We start from the raw sequence: 20,781 nt of genomic DNA, 5'->3' as shown, positions 1-20,781 counted from the left end.
TGCCATTCCCTTTCAAATGTCTATGGATGGGTAGTGCTGTCTGTAGTCTATATTAGGTCTCTTCGGCTACACTCGGCTGTTCTCGACAACACTCGGCTATGCCCCGCTCTTCGGCTGCACTCGGCTACGGTCGGCTACACTCGGCTCTTCGGCTAAAGCCGGCTATTATCGGCTGCACTCGGCTCTTCGGCTGCACTCGGCTACCGTCGGCTACACTCGGCTCTTCGGCTAAAGCCGGCTATTATCGGCTGCACTCGGCTCTTCGGCTGCACTCGGCTACGGTCGGCTATTATCGGCTCTTCGGCTAAAGCCGGCTATTATCGGCTGCACTCGCTCTTCGGCTGCACTCGGCTACCGTCGGCTACACTCGGCTCTTCGGCTATTATCGGCTCCTCTCGGCTACGCCCGGCAACGCTCGGCTCTTCGGCTGCATTCGGCTACGCCCGGCTACTCTCGGCTCTTCGGCTGCACTCGGCTGCACTCGGCTCAGCTGGATTTGCGCGCCCTTTTTGCCGCCATCTTGAGAAGGTCAAACCAGTCCGCGACACGCCACGCTCAACAGGGCGGCTAGGAGGGGACCTCGGCAGGGAGATAGGCGTTTTTCGCCAATGCCTGTCACAAACCCGCCGAAATACGCCGCGCCCGCGGCGCCGCTGAGCCCACAGCCCGTCTCCACGGTACTCGAAGCGCCACAGAAAATCCCGCTCGCGCCGCGCCGGCGGTCCGTTCCGGCAGTCCAGTAGACGGACTGCGGTCCTCCGATTTGCGCGCCCTTTTTGCCGCCATGTTGAGAAGGTCAAGCCCGTCCGCGACACGCCGCGCCCGCCCTGCCGCCCGCCGCCACACAGAGGCGTGCCCGCCTAGCGCCGCTCGGCCGCCGAGCGCCGCTCGCCTGCACTACCGCGCTCTGCCCACAAGGTGGCAGCACCGCCGCCCGCCCCACCAGGGGGCTGCCGCGCGCCGCGGCGCTGCCGCCGGGGAAGGCGGCAAAAACCGGCAGCTGCCACCGCAACGGGAGCCGCCCCCGGCAAAAAACCCTCCAGAATCAATGCCCCCCCGACAACGCGAAAGAAAAATAAAAAATCGGCCTCTAACCCCATAAGAACCAAAACAAAACCCCCGTTTTTTAAAACAATATTTAAATGTATGTTGGTTTTATATTTTTCATATTTATATTCACATTTATACTCACAATGTATATGGATGTATACTGTTTATTTATATTCCACATGACATCTGTTCCTATGACGCTATTTATATTTATATTTTTATACATATCTCTATATATTGATTATATATTTCTATATTTAGATTGATATTTATATAATGCTTATATTATTTAAAATAAAACCCCTGCCTCTACCCAAATAAAAACCAAAAAAGTCCTTTTAAACTGTATTTAAATTTTTCATATTTTTATTCACATTTGCATTTAAAATGTATATTGATGCATAGTATTACTTATAGTCTATATTACATCTCTTCCTATTACTTATAATTATTTATATTTTATAATTCTATTATATCTTTATATATTGTTAGAATATTGTTATATTTAGAATTCTATCAAAATATGTCTATTCCTAATTTTTAAAATAAAACCCCTTCCTTTAACCACATTAAAAAAAGACCTTTCTTTTAACCTATAATAATTTTTAATACTATATTCACATTTGCATTTAGTTTTAATTAATATATTTATAAATATATAATATATATCAAAATGTAATAATATAAATTATTATTTATAGTATAGATAATATGTACTAATACTTATATTTACTTAGTTTTACAATTTTTATCTATACCTTTATTTATATTTCTATACTTAGATTTCTACCTTTATTTATACTTATAATTTTTATAATTAAACTCCTGCCTATTACCAAATTTTTTAAAAAACCCTTTATTTTAAACTACATTTAAATGTTTTTATATTAATATTTTTGATATTTACATTCACATTTACAACTGGTTATTTATTATAATATATTAATGTACTATATTTAGATAGACAATATCTATGACATGTTATTATAAGATACATATAGTATAATTTGTATTATGCATTGCATCGATAGAAAGGAAAACAAAGTTAGAAATAGTGTTAGAGATAAAAAGAAGGAGAAAAAATAAGAAATACAGTTAGAGAGAAACAGAGTTAAAGAGGAAAGGAAATAACATAAAAGTTAAATGGAAAAAGAAACAGTTAAAAAAACAAGTTAGAGAGAAAAATAAACAGAGTTAAATATAAAGTATATAGAGAAAAAATAGGGAAACAGAGTTAGAGAAACAATATATAGAGGAAAAGAAATAGAAGGAAGTAGGGAAATAGTCATAGAGCTAGAGAAGCAGAGAGTTAGAAACAGTAAGAAACAGAAACAGACTTAGAGATGCAGTTAGAGACAGACAGAAATAATGTGCGAAATAGAAAAGTGAAGTGAGGAATAGACTGAAAAGTAAGGTGAGAAGCAAAGCAAGAAATACAGTGAAAAAAATGACTGAACCACACGAGGCTCAGGCAGGCAGGCAAAGGAGAGGCCCTGCCGCGACGCCGCTTCGTCCTCCTCAAAGCACGTGCGTAACCGGCCGCCATCTTGGGAAGGACGGCGTCACCCGCGCGCCTGGGCCGCCATCTTGAGTGTGGCATTTCCCGTGGGAAACGTACACGGCGCTCATCATCAGGCAGCAGCAGCGATTGCAGTCCCAGCCAAGATCTCCAGCTGTCAGACAGAAAACCCTCTGAACACTGATAGTTATTTCTATTGCCTTCACAGAGATACTTTCTTCCATTTTCAAGCCTTTAAATTATATACATAAAAGTTATATTTACATTTTTAAACCTTCTGTATCAATAATTACAATTTCTTATAGTCCAAGATCCTTGTATACAATTCAGTAGATACAGGCTTGTAGTTTCAAATCAATTTTTTAAAAAAATCTTTTTATATAGAGATAAGGAAGTTTAAATATTTTTTTGCACTAACACAGTCCCTAAACTTCCAAGCATTTTTGGGCTGTAACCTCCTTTTTTGGGAGGACCCCACCTAACCCCTCTCACACTCTACTCACCTTCTCCTCCACTGCATCTTCACTCTCCCAGTGACACTGGGGTGCCCCAAATTACATCATCACCCCCCAGACTCCCTCTCCTACCCTTTTTACTCACCCACAAAGGAGGCACAAAATGAATGAAACCAGTCCAAACAGCAGGGTGTTGCTTTAATACTGCCATTTACATACATACAGCCCCCCTCCAGAAGGGGTCTCCATATAATTTCTTATATTCTAAAATCTTGTATAGAACAGATTTTAAAATCCATCTATATACAAATTAGTGTTTTTTTCTGTATATAAAAATGAGAAACGTTACAGGTTTTAATACATAAATGAGTATGAGCAGAAATTCTGTATTTCAGACACGCTGATGTTGACAGTTACAAAAGCACAGTGTGCCAGTGATAACATGACTAGCTATATTTAATAATAGGATATTTTGAGTGGCAATATGTAACAAACCAAGTGTGTGCCATAATCTGTTATTAAAAGAAGACTAATTATAATCTGGTAACATGCAGCTTGGGATCTAATTACCTCACTTCAGGTTAAATTACAGTTCCTGACTGTAAAATCCCTGATAAATCAGTTTTAATCTATTACTCTCCTCAAGCTAAAAGAATTGTGACAATATAATGGCATTAACATTTAAAATTATATTATTGCATATATAACACAGAACTTTATCCAATACCAAAATGTATTGAGAATCTATTAACATTTAAAATTATATTCTTGCATATATAACACAGAACTTTATCCAATACCAAAATGTATTGAGGATCTATTTAGTCTGCTTTTATATATTCAGTGAATACAGCGCATTACCATAACTGTACTGTTGCTAAAATATAATTGTAATGTATCCAGTTTCTAGAGAGTGTATATCATACAAGAACAAATATTTGCAAAGGTCCGGGTTCACTTTTAATTTCTTCCAAAGAGCTGCATATATTTTAGTATTTTGAATACTGATGTAAAAGTACGAATTTCTTTGTATTTGTAGTTGACTCGCTTTGATAAAATATAGAAAACTTTGCTTGTCATTCCTCAGAAAAAGCGTTTTGTGGAGAACAGCTCTATTATTTTTGTATGACTTCGATATATGATAACGTGTGATCCAGGTGATTACAGAAGAATTCATCTATACTTACAGCAAGTCTCAGAATTTCACACATACATGCTTCTTTAGGACGTGTTTTTCCACAGAACGGGGTTTTTTTGGTAGTTTTTAAATGTGTCTGTAGTTCAGCACCAAAGAAACTTAGAGGGAACACTTGGAAAATTTTCAGTGTTGATATGACTACAGGGCACACATCACTATGTTCAGGTTTCGTAAGTGTAAACCCCAAAACATCCAACAACTTCAAAAAGCAACAGACTGAAGACATCACTTCATTGCCTCAAAAAATGCAGTACATACAAACACAATGAGAGTCGATGTGACATTAGCACTGCAAGTGCCATTTACATTCCTTTTTTGTTGGTGTTGCAAGACTAGAAAAATCAGCTTTCATACAAAAAAAAACAAGAAGGGACCAAGAACAGCCATAGGACATCAGTAAAGGCACTACAATACACAAACAGAACTTGGCAGGACAACACAAAACCATCCGTCCACGTCTCATGGGCAAGGTAACAAAGGTCTCACAGCTGCAGGTGGGCAGCACAACATGGCCTAAGCTGCTTTCTTCTAAAATACCAAAGCAAAAATTCTCACCAAGACATTTCTAAATGTTTTTTGGAAGCACAATGGTTGAAGAATACTGAACCACACTAGATAAATACAGTTAACCAGAGTTCAAAGTAATTGTTTGTAAAAAAAGTAACAATTTCAAACTACAATTACACATTATTCTTTGATTTCTTCCATACGCTCAGTGTTAAAAAAAGGCAAGCCAAGTGAAACAAAAACAAAACTAGAAACTAGAACAAACAAAAACAAACCTCCCCCCAAACCCTACCCTTACATAACAAAGTTTGCTTTAGTCGAAAATGCTGCTGAGTTTCAAAAGAAAGTCTTTATCATATACTGCATGGCCACAAAAATACACATTAACAACTGCAAAAATACACATTAACAATTTAAAGACAGAAAAGTGTGTTTTAAAATGCAAATATAGTCCCACTTTATACTTTTCTCAGTAAAAAAACTGGAGAGAAACAGTGTTGAAGTCAACAGAATAACATTATTAAACCAAACTCTGCTCTTTTAAGGTGATCTTCAGTCAAAAGCTTGACACAGAAACATACAGAAATTTATTTTATTCTAATTGTCCCTTCCCAAAAGGCCTCCAGTGTTCCTGCAGATTGACATGGCTTACGACAGCAGTGAGAAATCTTTATGTTTAGTTCTCACATAAAATATGCAGTGATTTTTGGGTTTTGCTCTCTCAGCCTTTGTACAAAGACTGCTAAAACCCAAAGGAGAGAGTGATTTCAGTATTGCCTTGGGCCCTTTCTTTAGTGCTGGTACAGTTCTAAAAGCCCTATTTTGATGAGAGAGAAGAACCAATAGAAAAGGTACAGGAAAGAATAAAAGGTGTCACAAAAGTCCAGGAGAGAGGGTGAGAGGCAGGGCAGGGAGGACGGACCCAAGACACACAAACCAGAATTGGGGCCCACGGCCTGGGACTGGCTGCAACTCCAGCTGCCACTGCTGCTTCTTCTCCTTCTGGCCTCCCTTCCTGCTCAGCATCTCTGGAGGCTCACCTATCCTCCACCTAAGAACAACCTGAACACTAAGAGTAGTTAGAATAGGCAAAGCTATAGCTTAAATATTACTTTAAAATGAATAGCTGGAGTGCACAGCCCAAAAATCATGGGCTATCACATCTGGGTTTGCAGTTCTGCAAATCATGACTTTCTCTCCTACCGAAACGCCTCCAAATACTGAGCAGCTTTGCCTAAACAAGGATTTGAGGACTCTGCCACATTACAATACACTATATCCTCTTTCACTGTATCCAATACAGTAGAACTGGCATCTTCCACCTCTCCTAAAAAAGAGACACAACAGCACAGTGCCTTAGGACATCCCAAGAACGTGAGGCAATCTAAGGATGGCAGTGGGTGTGTCTGCATCAGCAGAGCCCCACTGAGGCCTGCTCTGCTGCTCCTTAAGCACTGAAGTTCCCTTCAGGCCAGGGCCAGACAGCTCCCAGTTCCAGGGAGTGTCCCAGTACTGGGACAGTTCCTAGCCGCAGTTCTGCTGCTCCCAGCAGCAGACACCTTCCTGTATTTGTGTATGAAAGCATCAGTCTTGCCCAGGCTAACGGCATAGACACCCTCTGGCAGCAGAGACCCGAAATGTCTGCTGAGAACAGGTTCTCCACCCCCGTGGGCCAAGGAGGAGGAATTCCCATCCACATTCGGGGCTGCTCCACTGTCACCATCAGCACAGGCCTCAGCAGGGTCACCTCCAGGACACCTGGTCAATCCATCCATGGCTTGTGCAGGGGCTCCTTTGCTGTCACCGTCAGCAGAGGCCTCAGCACAGCCACCTCCAGCACACCTGGTCAAACCATCCACGCGTCTGTGGAGCTCCTGGCTCAGCAGCAACACCAGGGTCCCTCCAACACGAAGCACTCTGGCAATCACAGGAAAAAGAAAGGTTAGGTGTTGATCCCTCCTGGTATCCCTTTGCCAGTGCAGAACTTTGCCACTGCTGACGCTTCATATGCCACCTGTGTACAGTGAAACACCTGAGTGTGTCACGACTCAACTCAGTGAGCTGCACCTCCAGGAGGAATTTAAATCCCCGATCTTCTTACCTCTTTCTAAATGGGAGAACAGGGCTCTGTCCTGACTCCAAAACATTTCTGATGTTCTTTAGCAGTTCTTTCCATTGGGTTAGCAGGGAAGAAGGACTCATTTTTTACCCTCCTCAGCATTCTTTCAAGGATCAAGGCCACCATCAAGCCCAGGGTTTTGGAGATTGCAAAGGAACAATGTCCCAGTGCAGCAAGGGCTGCTCAGATTAGCATGGTAATTGTGAAACTGTCCATTCCTTTTGGAAACTTCAAAAAACAGCCTTTTGGAACTTTTCCTGTTTCACTGATCCTTAATGGCTTTCAAACTCAGGAAGCAGAAGAAAATTCATCAATGTTTGCAATTAATTTTTCTAGGTATATGTCCAAACATTACACGTGGTTTTGAAAGAAGGGAAAAAGAAATACTCTCCTGACACAGTTTACAACAAGTAGTTTGAACAGCTTTACTGGTGGGGCCCTCATGGCCTCTTCCTCGTCTCCACTTTCTTAAGGGAATATTTTACTTAGGATGGACCAATAGAGCAAGTAAGGCCAGAAAACAAGCACAGTAAGGTTGCCACACCATTCTGTGGAGCCACGCAACCTTCTCCATCACCTTCTCACCACATTCCTGCATTGGCTGAGTGAGACCGACACCTGCTGAAGAGCAGTCCTAGAGAAAGGGCTTCTTTTCAGGCAAGAAGTAGAGAGAAAGATGGCTTGACCTGTCTGTTAGCAGCAGTCCAGCTATCAGCTTGGGCCAACTCTGCCACCAAATGACACGGTGAGAGATGAAAGGACACACCTAAAACCAGTCCAGGCTGCTAGTAAGGCATTCCTGGATACCAAGGACAATGCATGCCCCTTCTTCTAGTCTGAGATCCTTCCTGCCAAGGCAGGCTGGTCAAAACTTGGCTGTGACCTCAAAAAGGAGGCTGTGAATTTATACAAGCAGGCCTCAACTGGAAAAGGATTACACTTTTATTTGCCTGGCCATGCTTTGACTTTGTCCAGGTACGTCTCTCCTCTTCTCTCCTCTTTCTCTTTTCTGCCACACTGAAGTGTGGCTCAGCAACATTTCCCCATCGTGCCTTGCAAAGAGCATTTGTGAGCATAGCTCCTCCCTTGTGAGCATGGGATCCTCCCTTGGCAGCTGTGCTGCCGTTGGCACTCACAGCTGGTGAGACACAACACAACAGCCTCCAAGGGACAAGTAACGGGCTGAGACCTCCACAGCCTGCACAGGGTCACACTACAGAGCTGGAGACTACGGAATAAAGCAGATCTGAAGCTGGCTGAATGCTCAGATCACAAACCACGAGGCACTTGCATCAAACCCCGAGTGTGCCAAAGGCCACACGTACCTCTCAGTTTCCTGGAGAAGAGCTGGTAGGAGCTGGGCATCACTCGTGGTCTTGAACTTCTTCCCAAATGGAATATCTGAAATAATGCTGTCAAAGCTTTCTGAAGGCAATGGCAGTGCTGCAGAATAAAGGCAGGTCTTTATTTATCTCTCACTGTGTGAAAAATGCACAGCAGCTCTGCCCCTGTTCCCCCTTCAACACTGCCTGCCAGCTCTTTTTGGGCTAGGCACATTCACATAATCCACATTTTGGATTATGCAGATTCACAGCTCCTTATGCACTTGCCCTCACAAACTTCATCATGGAGACACCACCCCTCTGCAGACTGGGAGGAGACAAATGTGTGGCAGCACCGTTCAGTCTGCAAAGTCTCTGCTCCGGAGGATGTCTGCCCTTGCAGCAAGACTCTCCTAGGGCACTACATGGTCCCAATTAACTGCTGCCTCTCAACACCCAGTACATCTTAAACATGAAAATCATTGAGGAAAACACAAAAGAGCTATGTTTGTGAGCACTTTACTCAGTGCAAATGTTCAAGTGCACGTGTATGAATGGCAAGGAGCCACCTTCAATTCCTCCCCATGCCCATTTTCTCCCCCCAGGAATCTGGTTACAGCCAGAATCACTTGGACCCTGTCAGAGCTCATGCCTTTGAAGGGTCACCTTAGAGCTTCCGCATCCCAGCTGAAGTCAGCTCCCCTAAGGAAGATGCAGCACTGTACCTGTGGTAATGAAGGCTGGCCGTGTGCTAGGCTGTGCAGGCCAGCTGAGACCCCTCCTGAGACCCTGGGGGTCCTCCATCCCATGCCAGGCTGTGCAGCCAGGCTGGGATCCCTCCTCAGACCGTGGGAGTCCCTCCATTCCGTGCCAGGCTGTGCAGGCCAGCCCATGCTAGGCTGTGCAGCCAGGCTGAGATCCTGGGGGTCCTCCATCCTGTGCCAGGCTGGGATCCCTCCTGAGACCCTGGGGGTCCTCCATCCTGTGCCAGGCTGGGATCCCTCCTGAGACCCTGGGGGTCCTCCCTCCCGTGCCAAGCTGTGCAGGCCAGCAGGCCTGGGCCCTGCACAGACCCTGGGGTCCTCCATCCCTCAGGGCGCTCGGAACTCACTGCACACAGCCTTGGGCAGACAGCAGGACTAAAGACTTCCAACAGTCCCTCCTCACCTAAACTCTGCTGAGATTCTATGCCAACTGTTTCTACAACTAGCTGTGTCGGAACCCAGGACTCTCCTCTGCGTGTCCTGGATGGCCAGAGCCGCTGGCAGGGGGCTCAGAGACCCTGGTATGCAGCCAAAGACACACGTGGGGTTTTGATCTTAGCCCGTGGAGCAAATTACCAACTCTGTATGAAGAATTACAAGCCACACACACAAAAGTTTAGATAGTATAGTAGAAGTAGTCACGAAGTAAAGGGTAGGATTTCTGAGTGCTGTACAGGGGGGTTTTAAGCCTTGTACGCAGGGGTCCAAGTTTTGTACATGGGGGTCAGGAGATCTAAGATGGAGGGACTTGGGTGTGCCTTGTCCTCTTTCTTTCTCCTTCCTAACCTCCATGTCTTTGGTGATGTTGGCACTCACAGATTGGTTTAGAGTAGAAAGTCACCATTCAATATAGATAGTAGGTATTGGAGAAAAAGCATAAACATGTAGTACGTAATATATGATATAAAAGATAGCACCAGCCCCCTGAGAGGGCAGTGTGCCTTTGTCTGAGCTGCTGAACGGGCCACAGCAGTTCAGGGAGAAGAATCTTTTAGATAACCAACAATAAACTACCTTGAGAACGGACAACAGAAGACTACTGAGTCTTTCTTCGAAGGCACGGGTTGGAGGAGGGACTTTTCCATCTTTTGGGGTCATCCCAATCCGGGGGTGAAACCCCACATAGCTGGAGATGTTTCCTGAACCATTCTTGGGTCAACACTTGCAGCACAACAACTATTTGTTGTTGTGTATCAATTTTATCTGCAAATGAAAGGACATGCCACCTACAGCCCTGCTCAAGACATGCAGAAGTAACAGCTTCTGATCAGTGAGAGAGACACCAACTTGCTCAGTTTAGAAAACCTGACAGCTAAGTACCTTTCATTATCCTAGAAACCAAAGTAAAACACAGCTTTTAAGTGGGAAATAAACCTACATTTTTATAAAAAAATCAATATAGTTTCTTACCATTCCAGTAAGAAATAAATACTTCAAAGTAAAAAAATATGCTAACTTCATCACTCATATACAGGGAAACTCAGCCAGTTTGCCTGTCATGGATTTCATACAGGCATAATTTAGCCTCAGACTCTGAGGTCCAGAATAAGGTAATGAAATTATTTCCTTCTCTACAGAATAGCTTGTAAATCAAGAGCAAACAGACTCCCTCTTACAGGAGAAAGGAACCATCATTCAAAATACTCCTACTGGAAAACATGAACAATTCAGCTCAGCTTAATGTGTCCTAACCAATACTCACCTGGTAAATCTAACTTACAGGCTGCATTTCATTTAGATTTGTCCTGGCTGTGTTCCACTAAGATACAAAGAACTCTCACATGGTACATATTTTTTATGGTATGGTGGAGGAAAATCACATATTTACCATGAAGAGAGACCACTACTGTTCATGGCAGACAATTGTAATTTTTATTGTCTTCTGCTGACTTCATTCTTACCAAAGTTCCAGGTGCAGGCAGCAGGGAGGAAGTACAAATAATTATCCCTCCACTAGCACTAGCACCAGAGTCACCACCCAGCTATTTGTTGGGAGTTAGCTCTGCAACATATCACCTCAGGAGAACCTACCTGTACAATCCCAGAAACACAAAAAAATCCACCTGGAAATCCCACAAACATACCTTTCACAGAAGCTTTCAGCAGCTCAATCTTATCCACTAAGCCTGCAGTTCTGATATTGCCATCTGCACCCTCTAACTGCGAGTCACTTATATCAGCACCCCAGTAACAGGCTTCCTGTCCAGAGAGAGAGAAAAGTAGTTTTGTGAACACTCCAGTTCTTTACTTCATAAACCCTTCTCAAACTGCCTTGTTGCACAGCTCTGGCAAGACAACTCCCTTCCTGGGACATCTGCTGTTGTTACACAAAGCAATTCACAATTCAGAGAGTGGAGGAACAGAGGCAGTATGTGCTGTTTCCACTCCTTTAATGTTCAGAAATATTAATGTTCAGAAGCATATGTTGTTTCCACTCTTTAAATGTTCAGAAATATTAATGTTCAGAAGCACATGCTGTTTCCACTCTTTAAATGTTCAGAAATATTTATGTTCAGAAGTATGTGCTGTCTCCATTCCTTTAATGTTCTGGTCTGCTCAAGACACTTGAAATGACAGAAATTCCAAGAGCATGTCCTAACAGCACGACCCCAGCTAGGTACAGCCAGGCCCACTGCCCCTAATGCTGATGATTGTCCCATGACACCAACTCCTCTGACCCCAGAACAAGCCCAGGAAGCTTCACAAGCTTGTGGCTGCTTCACACAAACCCTGCAGTGGGAATCACCAGCTGCATCAGCCTGCAGTACATATTCATCTAGGGGAACCTTTGTACTAAAACGCTTCTAGCAGCTGCCTAGAAAGATTGGTTTGGTTTCACCTTTCCAAGCAGCAATGGGCTGTGGCCTAACAGGCAGAGAGAAAACCCTGTCGCAAAAGTACCAGTTTCCCTGCAGAGGTCCAGCAGCTGGGACTGGGATACTCACAGGCCACTCCTTGGCAGCCTCCAGCAGGATGGTTCCTAGCCCACACATAGGATCCAGCACAAGGGCACCAGCCTACAAAAACAGAGGGGTTACTGCATCCCCAGCAAGATAGACTCCTCATCCCTCCTCAAAGGGATGTACATAGTCCCACTGAACACAGCACAGGTTAACAAGAATCTCTGGTAATCCCTGGCCAAACTCACTGGTAAGGGAATATAGTGAAAAGCACCAATAGCTTCACTGCAGACAGCCCTGAGGAGACATTCAGGAGGAAATATTACAAGTGGACTGCAGACAGATATTGGTACCACTGTGAAAAGAGATCACATTTCCTTGGAAAACAACACCAAACAATGTTTCTTTTTTTCACTGTCACAGAACAGCAGAAAAAATCTTACCACTTAGACTTGTATCTGTACAAGGATTATCAGCTCTGTTGAGAAGCAGCTGACACCTGGCTGAACTGCAGGTGACAGCACACTCATCACAGGCATGGCAGACCGTCCACAGGCACCAGTAAATGGAGCACTGAAATCACCCCACTCCTCCCCAGCCCCAGACCCTGTGAGCAGCACCCCATTCCCTTAACTCAGGGCCCATTTCTTCGCAAGGAACATTCACTGACCCTGATTTCAGCCAGAGATGCCATGGCCCATGCCACTGTTGACCGCAGTCCTGCTGTTCTGATATACTCTCTGTTTGCTAATGGAAGCCTGCAGACAGCAAAAAACCAAACAAGTTAACTAAAACAGCAGCAGAACCACCCAGAAAAGCCCGTGTAATGTCAAAGAACAAATGAACTGGACAGATCTCTGAGAGACAGAGAAGTCTGCTTTTAACCATAACTCACTGCAAAGTCTGGTCTGTGTGTTCATTTAAAACCCAGGCAAGATTACAAGACTAATCTGACAACAGTCGTTATCAAAACAAAAGATAAATACTCATGGTGGACAGCAAGAATTACAAATGCTATCTGTTTTGATACTGCCACGACAAATCCAGTGGGGAGAGCACTTACCTGAAAAGAGGAATGCCCACGACAGAGTGAATGTCATTAAGATGTACAAAGATCTAGAAGAGGAAAAAAAACCAACCCCAACATTTTAAAGTCTCAAACTGACACAACAATAGCTTTAACTCATTTAAACCAGACATAGATGCTTCCACAAACTTCTGATTTCAGTTTTTAAGAATAAAAATGGATACTACAAACAATAACGATTAATTGGAAAAAATCCTACTAGATTATCTGAATGCTGCTTTACAGATGATTTAATGCTTAATCAAGCTGAGGGGTATTTTGTCAGCCAGGAATCCATCAGCAAGCACTTGAATTTATAAGGGGGCTTATTTTTCCTTACCACAGCACAGGAATTTTTAGTTATAAATCCATTTACTACAAGTGGGAGAATATTATTCACTGTATACTAGCAACAAAATAATAAACATTTTAAAAACACCAGCTAAACAAAAAACCCCAAACCAAACCCCACCAAACAAAAAAAACCCCAAAACAAACAACAACAAGCAGCTGTAGGCAGCTACAAGAAATTGTTCTGCTGTCCCATAGAGAACATGCCAGAAGACTGAGCTCCCCAGCACATATTGCATGACTGCAATCCCTGCCCCCAGGAAGCATAAAGGGAAACACAACACTGCTGGAAAATCCCAGTCCTCAGCACTCGAACAGCTTCAGAGCAAAAATCTGGGCAAGAGCAGGACGTGCACGTGAGCCTCACCAAAGCTGTACATAGTACATAGTGCTCAGTGTGGGCACCAGTGCCAGGAAATGAGCTCCAGAGTTTCTGCAGGTCTGGGATCTCTCAGCATCAGAGCTGACAGCAGCTTCCACACACCAAGGGCAGGGATGGACAAACATCCCTGGAGAAACACTCCTTGTCAGGATCAAGGAGTCCTCTGGGAGGCCTCCAGGCAGCTGCACCAGCAAGGGTGCACAAAGGGAGCTGTTTGCTATTTGTGGAGGAGCCTTCCCCCAGGCCTTGTCTGTGATATTCTCAAGTCCAGCTCCTTGAGAACAGCCCGTGCCGCCTGCGCCCTTCCCCTCCAGAGGCAAACAGACACCCCATGGCTCAGGTGAGTTCCATTGTCACAGACAGAGTCTAGCAGTCTGCGAGGGTGCTGGATCCGGAAACTCCTCCTCTGGAGATCCTTTCACAGACATCCCATAGCTCAGGTGAGTTCCACTGTCACAGACAGAGTCTAGCAGTCTGCGAGGGTGCTGGATCCGGAAACTCCTCCTCTGGAGATCCTTTCACAGACACCCCATGGCTCAGGTGAGTTCCATTTTCATATAGTCAGAGCCCAGCAGTCTGCGAGGGTAATGGATCCTGCAACTCCTCCTCTAGGGAGCCTTCCCCTCCCATGCAGGCAGACCCAGCCAGGCTGGGGTTCACACCAGAGCTCTGGAAGGCACACACACACCAGGGCCACACACATGCTGATTTTCAGGTAAATTCAGCAGCAGGAAGACCAGCAGGGACCGGCCATGTTCCGATGTGCAAAGGGAGCAGAGAACCAAACCAAAGCTGTCAGGGTGAGTCTGGAAGCATCCTCAGGCACACAAGCAGCCCTACCTCCAGGTCAGGGTCCCGCAGATCAGCATGCCACCCGCATTGCTTCACCAGTGCCATGCCAATGGCTCTTCCGACCTCCTACGAGGGGGAGAACAGTCACAGGTATGAAAAAACACAGAACTGGGGAAACTGCAGAGCACAGCCTCAGATGCACAACCCTCAGAAATCCCGGGGAAGAGTCTACGCCTGAGAGAGTAACTCACACAACTCACAGCAAAAGAAGTACAAGAGGGCAGAGCAGGTGAGTGAGGAGCAAAGCAAACACAGCACAAGGCAAACAACCAACACTCAGCTGCAGCAAGAGAGGAGAGGCTGAAGTTCCAGTCCTGACCTAGTCACAATAAAACATTCACTTGAGCTGGACTTGATCCTTGTGGGTCCCTTCCAACTCAGAATATTCTGTGACTGCCAATATTTTGGAATTCTTAATCACACACACAAAATACTTCCAATGGCTCTAAGGCAGATTACCCAACAGAAAACCTGCAAATGCACAACTACAGCTCACAGTTTTAATGCTTTCATTACATATAGAAAGCTCTGATTACCTTCAGAGTATAGGTTCAAACATAGCACAAATTTAGGCAAACAACCTCACAGAGAAGGTCATGTGCCTTACCTCACCAAGGTACTAGCTTTAGTAGGAAAAAAAATCTAAACTACTGACACCTTCCAGTAACCTGCCCAGATGGGAAGAGGGCTGAATGCAACAGACCCCTGGAGGACTGCATGCCACTATTCTTTCCCAAGGACCAAGCTTCATCTCTCCCAAGACACCTAGGGCTGTATTCCTGAAGAACAAATTCTCCCCAATACCCAACCAGAGGCAACTGAGGCTGTGAGTTCTGGCTTCTACCCCTTTGTCCAGACTGCACAGCTGAGAGGTGTCTGGCCCAATGGTCCTTGCAATGGCCCTTCAAGTAGCTGTAAATTATCCAATCACTCCTCAGCCTCCATGGGCCCAGAACCTCAAACTCTCATCTTTGCTTTTCCTCAACAAAAGGTATTGATTAGAAAAACATGAAGGTAATAGTGCACAGAAATCAAAAACAGCATTTGTATTTCCACTTGCTTAAGGTGAATGCAGGTTAAGGGCGTTTTGAGAAAATGCAGAAAAAGCTTACATCAGTTTACTATTCCAGAAGACACAACTCAACTGGAATGACAAACAAAGTACACATCTCTGTTCACCCTTGGTGAATTCTTTTAAAGGAGGTACCTCAGCATACCTGTGAAGTCAGTATTCTGGCAATGGCTCCACTGCAGCGACATGACACTCTGAAGCTGAGGCCAAACTCATCATTGGCAGCAGGACCTTCTCCACTGCCTCTGGAAGGCAATTCTGAGGAAGTCCTGCTCTCAGTCCAGCACTCCTGTTTGCTCATTCTGTCTGGTGCCTCACAGGTCTCTCCAGCTCCCACCTGACACTCCTCAGAGACAACTGCCCTCACTTGTTCTGTTTTCTGCCTTTTACTTGCAGTATTTGTCTCTTCTTCTGACTTTCTCTTCAGAGCCAACGTGTTTTCTTGAGAGCCATCTTCTGTTTTCCCCTCGTGTCCATGAAGCTTTCTCCAAACAGAGATAATATCCAGCCAGTATTTTGGGTCCTCAATGACAAGGCTTTTAATCTCATGAAGCATTTTCCCTGGAAGAAAAAAAAAAAAGAAGTTTTGGGTTAAGTACCTCAGCCTCAGCCTTTCACTTCCCTAGGGACTGAGAACAGCTGTTTACAGGAGCTGTGTTCAGATTTCATTCACGTGTGAATCCAGAATCACGGGCACAGCTGAGCTGTGAGCACCCACCAGGAGCCACAGAGGCACCCCTCTGACTACCAGCTCTGCACAACCAAGACTAAATTACACAAGGGTTGAATTCTGCACAAGAACTCAGCAGCTGTAGAAAACCAGAGCACGTGTGAGAGTCATTCCCAGGGACAGAGCACCAGCCTACCATGCCACCCTCCCCAGAAAGCACTTGGCCCAGATTTAAGCGATGCAGAACACTCTCCAGAACTGAAAGACAGATACAAACATTAATTACTTTGAGTCATCTCAGGCACAACCAAGTTTATTCTTTCAGAAAGAAAATTTCTGCTTCCCATTCATCACTGTGCCTTCAATCCTGCAACACACACCTACACTTGTGGGCAGTCCCAAGCTAGCCACAAGAGAGGCATGAGGAACAGAGAGGCCAATTCACTTAAATACATCAAAGCTGGTCAAGGAAAAAAAAATAAAGGTCTTCCTAGTTTTCACTTAAAATCTCAGAATCATGACCAAATTTCATCCTCACAGCTGAAAGTAATCTCCCAAATAAAAATCCAGAAGCAGGCAGATATCAATCCATCTAACTTGAAATTCTCACTCCAACACTGACAGAGAGCATGACTCAAGCAGCTGAGACTTAGAAGGAAACTGCGTACTTAGGAGTAAATTGACACAATATAGAGGTCAAGATTCACTTAGTTTAACAGAAAATAAGACTTGTTAAAATAAACACAAGAGATCCAGGACTGAACTTGGGTTTTTGGGTGGGGTATTCTTCTCTTTTTTGGGGCTGGGTGGGGGAGAAAGTCTCTAAAACACACATATACACTCAGTGCTGGCAGAATACAGGCTACAAGGTAGCTATTGAAAACAATTTAAAAGCCCTTTTCAGGTCAAAAACATGTTGAAAACACACGTGGGTGAAAGACGCTAAAGAATCGGTAACTGCCAATCAGAACTACAGCCACCAGTAAAAAAATAAACACTTCAGATGCTATAACCAGGACTCAAATCAAGGCTTCCCGCGTCCGTACCTCTGTTTCCGGACACCGGCAGCGGGCTGTGCTTCTTCAGCAGCAGGAACAGGCGCTCCCCCGACCGCAGCTGCCGCAGCTCTCCGGGCCCCGCCGCCGCCCTGAAGAACACTTTTCCCGAGACGCAGTCCACCTCCGGGGACAAAACCCGTCGGACCCGGCCGGGCGGCTCCGGGCGAGCCCGCCTGCAGCCCCGCGGGCAGCGCAGTCCCGGCTCCCTGCGGATGAGCCCCTCCGACCCCGGCCAGCCCCACGCGGGAGGCGGCATAGCCCGAGCCGTGCTCGCCGGGCTCCGGGCGCGGAGCTCCCTGCTGAGCCGAGCCGGACCGGACCAGACCGCCCGGCTGGTCACTGGCTCCGGGCCCCGCTCACCCGCACCGGGCCGCCGCGGTGGTCACTGGCTCCGGGCCCCGCTCACCCGCACCGGACCGCCGCGGTGGTCACTGGCTCCGGGCCCCGCTCACCCGCACCGGGCCGCCGCGGTGGTCACTGGCTCCGGGCCCCGCTCACCCGCACCGGACCGCCGCGGTGGTCACTGGCTCCGGGCCCCGCTCACCCGCACCGGGCCGCCGCGGTGGTCACTGGCTCCGGGCCCCGCTCACCCGCACCGGACCGCCGCGGTGGTCACTGGCTCCGGGCCCCGCTCACCTCGGTGGCGCCGAGCCGCGCCCGCACCTCCCGCGCCAGGAAGGGCTCCATCCCGCGGCCCGCCGTGCAGAAGAACCGCTCGGGCTCCGCCGACGACATCTTGGCGAGGCGGGGCCTGCTGGGGGCTACCGGGGGCGTGGGCTAATTCAGTCAGTAGATTAAATTAAAAATTAACTTAAAAAAATAAAATTAATTTAAAATTAATTAAAAATTCCTAGTTCGCTTCCTACACAAATCCATGCTGTTATTTGAGTAACTCCCCTTTCACTCAAACAGGACAGTGCAGACTTGAACAGCTTTCTGCTTTTGAGAAGTTGCTTTTGCCGTGATTGACAGCTAAATCTGTGTGAGTTTTGGGAATTACTAATGGAGAACAGAGTTTTCATCTGGAGTCTGCAAATGCAATATGCAATCAGAAGGAACTGAAGCATTTGGAGAAGACAGAAACACAAGATTCCCACGGAAAATTGTCAGCATAAATGTCTGACAATTACTCATTTAATATTTTCGTGCAGTTGTGTGTATTATTCAACACACAGGACTCAAATAATGTAAAGTGAATGAAAAAAAGGTAATGAAAGTGTAAATTAGCACCCACTCCCTCTCCACAATAGTATTTAATAAACAGCCAACAGGTGTGAAAACATTAGATTGTATTGTTCTTACTAAGTTCAGTATATTCAAATACAGAAATATTTTCTGGACTGTTTAAAAGCTTACCCAGGAGAAAAAAACCAGAAAAATCACCATGCAAATCCTCCTTTAAAATTCATCATCTTTAACAATCCATAAATTTTCACTACAGTAGGTTAAAGTTTCTTCTTGAAATAAAATTTAAACATCAAGTTAAGAAAGAATTAGAAGCTTGAGCAGAAGCTCATACAATACAAGGGTTCTTCTCATCACCACCATCCACAGGACAGCACAACTAAGTCACTACTGTCCACAATCTAATCCACAATTGTCACAACTCAGACCTGAGCTTTGGAGTCTGCTGCTAAGTGCACACACAGCTTTATGTCTCTATGAGCAGGATAAGGCAGATAAATGTATCCCAGTAGACAGAAACAATACAGCCTAAAGGAATTAGTGAGGCCCTTCAGGAATCCTAAATGAACATTTAAAACTAAACCAAATGCAATTTCTTAGAAATCATGGGCTGAGAGTGTGAGATACAAAGCTGTGTTTCGTGTCAGGTACACACAGGCAGCATGTGTGCTTGTGATTGTAATATGTGTGGAAACTGATCATGGGACAATTAAAGGATGAATTCCAAAAAAATAACTGAGGGAGTAAAGCATGGAAGAAGGCCTTTGAACTTATCCTTTGTTTGCAATTAACTTTTATAGCATCTGAATTAAAGCTTTAAGGATGTTGCTGCTGGACAGGAACTTTTTGCACGTAGCTAAGCATTAAACAGCTTTGCAATAATAACCTTTTGAAGTATAATTTTAGAATATTGCTTGTAGTAAGGAGCTTTGAAAATATAAGTTTAGAATATATGTAAAGGAAACATGCTTATCTCAACACCTTAGCAAAACAGTAAAAAGCAGCTTGAGAAAGGAAGATGAACATCAACCCAAGGATTGATGGCTTCGACCAAGGGAAGCTGGACATCACTGTTATGAGATTTATAGTCTTTGCAATTAAAAGGTGGACACACATCTGGAGTCTGGACCGCACCAGCTGGGAGGCCTCTTTCTTCTTTCGGAAGTCGGACCCCACCATCTGGGAATACTCCTTTCTGGGGTACATCCTGAGAAAAACTAACTCACAATAGTGTATAGAATTGTGACGTAAAAATTTGGAATAGAAACTGCTGAAAAAAGCTTATGTGCACCCCTATAAATATCTGTACGCCCCAACCATCGGTGTGCAGCTGGAGGGAAAACTTCCCCCACTGTACCCAGCGCTGTTTTGCTCATACTTTACCACATTAATTAATAAATTGATTGCTGCTTGAATATTGGCCTAGTCAAGCTTCTTATTTATAACAAGAGGAATAAGCCTCTTTGTAAAGAGTCAGAATTCATTATTATATAAAGGACACCTGCACACAAAATGAATGATGTCAGTGATGGAAGCATACACCAGCAATTTCAAATCCCTGCATGACTGAAGATGCCAGTTCACGAACAAATCTGAAGATATATCTCAAATAAACATTTACAGTCAATGCAAATCCATTGCACTAAATCCTCATTCATAATATCCTCGTTAAAAAAAAGTCACAACATAGTATCTAGTGAGTGCATTCAGCTTGGCAATTTTAATTTCAACCCTCTGATTCGGACATGGATCAGAAATCTTCTCTACCTGCTACAAAACACAAGGAAAAAAAGCAAAACTCTAGAGAATATGACAAGTGTTAACTCTTAATGAAAAGTGACATTAAATAAACTTTAGCCTGCCTCATCAGAAAAGTTGGAATTGGGTGGGAGTAGGGAGGAAAAATCAAAATTGAGGGGGAAAAAAATCAAAGAAGTATCACGGTTTACCTTGGAAAGGACCTTAAAAGTCCAGTCCCATCAGCCACGGCAGGGACACTTCCCACTGTCCCGGGCTGCTCCAAGCCCCATCCAGCCAGGCCTTGGACACTTCCACGGGTCCAGGGGAAGCCACAGCTGCTCTGGGCACTCTGTGCCAGGGCCTGCCCACCCTCACAGGGAGGAATTCCCGCTCAATACCCCATCCATCTCTGCTATCTGGCAGTGGGAAGCCGTTCCCCTTTGTTCTGTCACTCCAGGCCCGTGCCCCAAGCCGCTCTCCGGCCCTCCCGGAGCCCTGCGAGGGCCTCCCCTCGCCTTTTCTTCTTTTCTTCTCCTCCTCTCTTCTCCTCTCCTCCACCTCCTCCCCTCTG

At 45.1% G+C, this 20,781-nt stretch overlaps 1 protein-coding gene across 9 annotated transcripts; it reads right to left on the bottom strand.

The window, feature by feature from the left end:
- Positions 1-3,204: 3,204 nt before the first annotated feature.
- Positions 3,205-20,475, bottom strand: THUMPD2 (THUMP domain containing 2). 9 transcript variants are annotated; one of them, XM_038128699.1, is made up of 13 exons: positions 20,420-20,475; positions 17,922-18,095; positions 17,274-17,406; positions 15,703-16,118; positions 14,474-14,551; positions 12,898-12,950; positions 12,505-12,592; positions 12,278-12,392; positions 12,083-12,189; positions 11,880-11,951; positions 11,019-11,133; positions 8,174-8,291; positions 3,205-6,646 (listed from the first exon to the last, which is right to left on the bottom strand). In XM_038128699.1, the coding sequence occupies exons 2-13, from the start codon at positions 18,018-18,020 to the stop codon at positions 6,196-6,198; spliced, it is 1,845 nt and encodes a 614-aa protein (XP_037984627.1). In that variant the 5' UTR covers positions 18,021-18,095; positions 20,420-20,475; the 3' UTR covers positions 3,205-6,195. The 9 variants fall into 9 exon arrangements, 8 of the variants coding, with proteins under 8 accessions (XP_037984627.1, XP_037984628.1, XP_037984631.1 ...); XM_038128700.1 differs by lacking the exon at positions 20,420-20,475 and having other exon boundaries at positions 17,922-19,147; XM_038128703.1 differs by lacking the exon at positions 20,420-20,475 and having other exon boundaries at positions 17,274-17,374; positions 17,922-19,147.
- Between the last annotated feature and the right edge of the window lie 306 nt (positions 20,476-20,781).

The sequence above is a fragment of the Motacilla alba genome, chromosome 2, assembly GCF_015832195.1.
Source record: "Motacilla alba alba isolate MOTALB_02 chromosome 2, Motacilla_alba_V1.0_pri, whole genome shotgun sequence".
Classification (NCBI taxonomy): Eukaryota; Metazoa; Chordata; class Aves; order Passeriformes; family Motacillidae; genus Motacilla; species Motacilla alba.
This window is presented reverse-complemented; position numbering and strand designations above follow the sequence as displayed.

Coding starts and splice junctions, on each gene's coding strand:
- THUMPD2 (XM_038128698.1), bottom strand. CDS start 17,541: ATGCCGCCTCCCGCGTGGGGCTGGCCGGGGTCGGAGGGGCTCATCCGC. Junction 12,393..12,504: donor CATCTCTGGCTGAAATCAGG/GTCAGTGAATGT, acceptor TCCATTTACTGG/TGCCTGTGGACGGTCTGCCA. Junction 6,647..8,173: donor CTTCTCCAGGAAACTGAGAG/GTACGTGTGGCC, acceptor TGTGATTGCCAG/AGTGCTTCGTGTTGGAGGGA.